The sequence below is a fragment of the Megalops cyprinoides genome, chromosome 4 (assembly GCF_013368585.1).
Source record: "Megalops cyprinoides isolate fMegCyp1 chromosome 4, fMegCyp1.pri, whole genome shotgun sequence".
In the NCBI taxonomy this organism is placed as follows: Eukaryota; Metazoa; Chordata; class Actinopteri; order Elopiformes; family Megalopidae; genus Megalops; species Megalops cyprinoides.
This window is the reverse complement of record NC_050586.1, coordinates 39,096,909-39,103,536: the sequence shown is the minus strand read 5'-3', so window position 1 is coordinate 39,103,536 and position 6,628 is coordinate 39,096,909. Positions and strand designations below refer to the sequence as shown.

Below are 6,628 nucleotides of genomic sequence, written 5' to 3'. Positions count from 1 at the left end.
AACCCCCCAAAAATCTAAGAATAGTTTTGGCAGAGACAGATGCTGGGATACATTTTTGGGCCAGTATGAACTCCTTCGTCCCTTGTGTTTTATGCTGTCGTAAAGCCCACGTGCCCTTTCTGGAGCCTGCGAGTGCTCAGAGGGCAAGCGAGTGGGGGGAGCCGATATTGTTCTTCATGTGTAGAGCTTGGATAACGAACACGGCGTATCCTCAAGTCAATACTATTATGGTGTAGGAGTCTGGGAAATACTGTTTGGAACGACCGTCAGGGACAAAGCTTCTTGTTTTCGTGAACTGGGTAAGTCTGATGCAATGTCGAAGGCGCACGTTTTTGTAAGATTAAAAGAACATATGTCTTTAACTCATAAAAGTAGCGCACCGTCCGTTAGCCTACAGTAGGCATTGCTCCAATGTTTCTGGAGGAGGATAACGGAACTAAACCGAGTCGAAGGATGGTGCTACTAAATACAAATGCATTGGTTTTGTTTTATGCGTGTATGTTTCATTTTACTACTGATAACAGCAAACAATGCTTGTTTAGTTTGAATTACCATTGGGATGTGTCACTTCGCTTCTTGTACATTTCTTGTTTTGATAGTCCACCGTCTCTACACTCATCAGGACAAAGTAAAATATTTGAAAATGACAACGTTAGAAGCCTTACGTAACGAAAAGCAACTTTACTTCTCGCAACGAAGAGGCGTAACAGCGTCTGAGTGACTAAATCGTAAGAACGCGGAAACTTACTGTTTGTTGTGCGTTGCAGCCGCATTCGGAGATGCTGAAGCCCGGTGACCCCAGCGGATCTGCCTTCCTAAAAGTGGACCCGACCTACATCCAGCACTGGCAGCAGCTTTTCCCTCAGAGCCAGCTGAAGAACGGAGCCCTCGCCCAGCTCCAGCCGCCGGAGAGAGCGGCTATCTCTGTCGAAAGTCTTCGTCAGCGCCCGAACCTGATCTCCTCCACATCGTCCTCATCAGCTTTAACGCCGTCCTCAACCTCCTCGACCTCATCGGTTTCCTCGTTGGCAGGTCTAACTCAACTATCCGTGCCGCAGATTGCACTTTTTGGACAAACACTGTGCACCGACATCCCCACATCAGACAGTGTCAACCCTCAAGCAAAAGAACTTTGTTTGTCATCCGGCTGTAAAAACGACAGAGGATCAAGGTTTAAATTTACCTCCGAGGAGTTAGACTACTACCTCTACGGACAGCAAAGAATGGAGATAATCCCATTGAACAATCACACCGGCGACCCCAATAATCGTACGTATTGGTTCTTACAAGAAGACTTGTGGATCATTTCTACGTGTCTAAAGAAAAAGCATGTTTATTTGTTTACAGATTATACTAATATGATGCCCCTCTCACAAATTAGAACACATCACATGAAACTGTATATGCTTCTAAGTACGCGGTTACTAAAAATAGATTAATAACAAGAGCGCGTTTATAATTATTAATAAACACAAGATGTACGAGAATAATTCTCAAAATGGTACGACTAACGAAGTGATATATAAATGGCAGTTTTGGAGGTTTGACAATGATTTGATGGAATCTAAAAATTTGAATAACCTCATTTCATCCATTTTTCACTTAAAGCAATTGTAAAAAAAAAAAAAAAAAAAAAAAGTCTCAAGAGAACCATTTATACGAATATTGCCCAATATCTCCATCAGATCTGCATGGACTTTACATTCCACCTGTTCAAAAGCTAAAAGAAAAACTATTCCCACTTTTGATTTTTGATTGACTATAGTTTTCACTTGTAATGTAATACACGTGGTTCACTGTGAAACTAGCAAATTTGACACAAAAGTTTTAAAACTGTCTACTGTAGCTGTGTGTGTGTGTGTGTGTGTGTGTGTGTGTGTGTGTGTGTGTGTGTGTGTGTGTGTGTGCGTTTAAACTGTTCCTGTGTGCGAGTGCGTGCGTGTGTGTGGAGAATGGTATGCTGGAACTTGATTGTTATAGAAAACTATTAAGTATACATTTGCGACTACGTAGGCCATTATCCACAAGAGTAGAAGTGAATGGAGATAATCTATTAGCGCAATTAACTTAATTATGCCCAGTATTTAAGATATAATTGAATTCAAGCCTACTTGTGGATTACAGCGGTTTCTTAGTTTCAAATTACTCTTTATTATGACTCTGTTTTAAATTGTATATTTGATTACCAAAAATAAGATTACGAGTAGGACTCAGTAGGATATTTTTCTTTCATATTAATGAAAAATACTGAACTGACTTTAGTATGAATTGCTCGGCATGCATAACAGCATGCTTTCAGTAACAACTTCAAGCGTTTATAAATATGGAGAATATGCCAGATATGGAGAGATTCATTGGTATTTTTAATTTAAGATACTGGAGAATGTAAAGGCAAAAGTTGGAAGACCAAATTCAGCAGAGTTTCTGACAACGTAAATGCGCATTCGCAAATTAGATTTACAGTCGTAGATATTAAGCATTACATACCTGTTTTATTGTTCTTAAATGTCACATATTTACAAAAGTAATTTCGTTTGTGTATACTGCAAAATGATTGCTTCTGATACGGATTTTCATGAAGACCGTACCGTCTTATAAATGTCAGTAATACCGTATTATATGCTTATTTACAAGAGAAAGAAACTTAATTATCCTATAATACTGGCTCGTAACAGGGTGATTGTATTTGCGAAATCATGAGTGGTATACACGTCTAGTCTGTGTACGCAAACGTTGATGATTTAGATGTACGGCTTTTTACATTTTCTGTTCAACTTCAATATAAAATATACGATAAACATATATAAGAGGTATAACCCTATATATTAAAGCAGGGGTTTGAAAAGGTGGTGACTGTTTATTTAAGGTGATAAAACGGCCCATCAGCAGTAATCTCCATCGATATGTGCCACAAGGAGATGAAGGATGGGGGGACAAGCCACAATTAATTGCTGTATAGTTTTGTAGAAGAGAGTGGAGTGAGTGTGGATCAGAGATCGATCTTCTCCATCGGCCGCTATTCATCATCCGAACATGGTATATGGAAGTCTCCCGGGGACAGTGAGAGTTCTTTATCTACATTCAGTATTCTCTCTCCCATATTTCAAACCAATCTTGGTCATTTATAACACAGCCAAAGTGTGTATTAGACAAGGAAACATATAATTCGGTCAAATGTGTTTTTTTTATTTGTGTAATTACCCACCTCAATATGACAAAACAGGATAAAAAAAACAGGATAGACTAATGTAAAAAATTGCGGCGTTTACCTCAGGGACTAGACAACAGATTAGACATGTTCTTAGTGGAAAGGAGACTAAATTGAACTGAGTTGATGTCCGAGCTGTGTCTCACCTTAACACCAATTCCCGAATATAGCATATATCTAAATTATTGTTTGAGTTTTTTTATAGTCAGTTGCCTGAGGGTTACGACAGGTGCATGGTCGGTAAATATGAAACTACATCATATTTTGTTGGCTAGATTCACGTTTGTTAATTCTAAAAGCGGGTGACACAGTGAAATCAATACGCTGTTTTAAAGTGCAGCAAACGTGGGCTCAATTTACTTTTTAGATTAAATAGTGTCATGAAAACTTGAATCTACAGCGCTTTGGGAGGTTATTTAAGCGGTCAAACCGCCTGGCTCGTTTTGTGGTGGTCTTTCTTTTGTCCAAATTTTGGCCTCTGCAGCAGTTTCCTGTCAGTGAGGAATTTAAAATATTCCCTAATATACGCCTAATCTCGGAAATAAAAATCGATTTTACCTCGTGATATTTAATTTGCAACAATATATTAGCGCCCTGAGAAAACAGCAGAACCCTTCTCAAAATATTCATATTAAACTTAAATTCTTGCCTTCGTGGCAAGTGGAGGGCGAAGAAACAAGCAAAAACCGAAGGAAAACACAGGCGACATATTTCTCTATTTACTCGTCTTATTACTCGTATTGTCTTACAAATGGCCGCACCCGTTATTATTTATGTGTGACTTCATTTAGATCGTTTTACTAAGTTCTGTCTTAATGAGACTTCATGCAAACTTCTTTCGCAGGAGTTAAAGACGCATTTCGACCTATCGCGACTAACTCTGAATCTCATTATTCCTTTGTTGCAAACAATATGTGAATGTACACAGTTTATTTTAGATTATTTAAAACATGCTATTCATTTTAAACTTTTATTCATTCACTAATTATTGAAAGTCTTATTTATGGTTTTGAATTGAATTAATGTTATGTTTTTTGGCTCATTTTTCTTCACACAGGTGTATATTAAGTGCCATTTTGTGAAAATCTGAATTCATTAAATTTGTGCAGAGATATGGTTTCACAGCGCCAAGGCCCAGTAACTTTTAAAAATACTGACTGCAGGGTTCACAGTTTCATTCAGTCCTGAACAATGTTATATCATAGAGCACCAAAAAAAAAAAAACACATGGTAAAAACATGACAGACAGGTGCATGAGAGGTCTTAAAAATGAAACAAAAACTTTTAAACTGTCGGACAGTGTCTTTGTTTTCTTCATTTAAATGGGCACGGCAAAGGGTGAGGGAGCTGAATGCGTCCGGTTCGATAACGTGCTCCGGTGTTCGGGAATAACGAGCACTCGGGCAGCTCTGTCCCACACCACAGTGGCCAGGCCCTTGCCCCCATCCCCCCCTCCCCCCCCCGGTCCCCCCCTCCCCGGCTGACTGGTCCCGCTGTGATCCCGCAGGGTGCGACATGTGCGCGGATAACCGGAACGGCGAGTGCCCCATGCACGGGCCCCTGCACTCGCTGCGCCGTCTGGTGGGGACCAGCAGCGCCTCGGCCGCCGTGCCCCCGCCGGAGGTCCCCGACTGGCTGCGCGACCTGCCCCGCGAGGTGTGCCTCTGCACCAGCACCGTGCCGGGCCTGGGCTACGGCATCTGCGCCGCCCAGCGCATCCCCCAGGGCACCTGGATCGGCCCCTTCCAGGGGGTCCCGCTGCAGCTGGACAAGGTGCAGGCAGGAGCGGCCCGGAACACACGCCACCTATGGGAGGTGAGTCTGCGTTCACCCGCGCACCACAGGACCTGTCCCGGCAGCGGCGTTGCAGGGAGGGGTAGGGTTCCTCACCGGTGGCTCGCGTCTTTAAGTCTCCATTCCGTTTACCTGAATAACCTCAGTGTCAGCCTAGAAGGATCGACTGGTCCCAGAATTTGTTGGTAATGTGTGGGCTTTGATTAGCTGTCATTGGGGTCATAATTAATAACGATAATAGTCATCTTTTTTTTGTTTTTCGGAAAAGCCAAATTGCAGTCTGATAAGCAGAATCGTTGCTGACAGTGTTTTAGTGTAAACTGAATTTGAGCAGCTACGGTAAACTAAATTTAAGCAGTCCTGTGCTTTTAGGTCCATCTGCCTTTTTTTTATACTGCATGTTATTGCCTGTTTCTGAGAACTTTTCTTGTGAAATTTTAAGTCTTTTCAACAGGATAAACCACACCTTAATGAAAATTATAAAACGCGTGTGTGGACACATGCAGGTACCATACTGACCGGAAGTTTTATTTAAATAGGGAAAGGCATATCCCTGCAGTCGGATTTTTCATCGGCCAATATTCCGCTCTTTTGTCAGCACAGACTTTGTTTCGTGGGTTGGATGACTGTGTTGCTGTGTGGCGTTGTCTGTTAGTGTGGAAAGTGAGGATGATTAGTGAGACTGCTCAAGCGGACACTTTGCCAAAATTCACACCAGCAGTCAGCCAGCGGTAAGGTTCCACCTTTTCAACCAACAAGCATCAATAAACCAAAGCCGCATTTGCACCGCGGGTTCAGATGGAGAATGAGGTGTTTTTGTGCCCGGTCTATCGCATTTGGTAACTTCACATTCATATGTTGTCATTTATTTTTTTGATTTGGGGACGAGTAGAACTAGAAAGTTGAGACTGGCACGTGCAATGTAAACTTTATGTGCATGCCCACACAAGTCGTACTTTTGTCAATAGTCATATATGTATATTTTCTAATTAATGTAAGAAACAATGACTCACTATTTTGACATCAGTGAAGTTACCTTTAGCAAAAGCAATATGCCCTGAGGTAACAGTTTTTGAAACACAAACTGACAGTTTGAGTCTTTTTAAAGACCTGTGTGGTATTTGACTGCTGTGACCCTCAGCCACATTGGGGCTGTTGTTGTGCAGGTCCCTGAGGCTGAGTAAAACACTATTACTGGTTATATATGTTTTGTGTGACGGGGCTTTAAACACGGCCTCTGCCGGAGAGGACTGTAAAAATTCCACCAGATTAAACAGAGGCGAGGTGGGTGGAGGAAAAACTCTGAATGCATTCAGACCATTCGTACACACAGCCTCAGGTTCACTGTCGTCAGGAAACGGGGTCAGTGTCAAGCCGTGCAAAAAAATCATTATTGATAAAAAGGAAAAAAGGTATATGCTGCTGTCAGAGCTGCCCTGTGTTTAAAGACAAAGTTAAGGGTTAATCCTCGTCCCAGCCAGAACAATGTGATGCTCTTGAAGTCAGAGCCTTGCTTAATCAGTCTGAGAGAAATGGCAACATTTCCTTGAAATTTGTCTCAGGCTGCATGTTTTTCTTGTAACAAATTACTTAAAAGGAAAGGTATCCTTCCTTTGCCACATACCA

The 6,628-nt window shown here is 41.7% G+C and overlaps 1 protein-coding gene across 1 annotated transcript in view; it reads left to right on the top strand.

Annotated features, from left to right (window-relative positions):
• The first annotated feature begins 275 nt into the window (after positions 1-275).
• prdm6 (PR domain containing 6) overlaps positions 276-6,628 on the top strand; it is a 62,493-nt gene continuing 56,140 nt past the window's right edge. Inside the window, exons 1-3 of the mRNA XM_036528102.1 lie at positions 276-299; positions 768-1,269; positions 4,716-5,023. Of these exons, the coding sequence (XP_036383995.1) occupies positions 780-1,269; positions 4,716-5,023 (798 nt within the window). The 5' untranslated portion in view covers positions 276-299; positions 768-779. The remainder of the gene's footprint in view (positions 300-767; positions 1,270-4,715; positions 5,024-6,628) is intronic.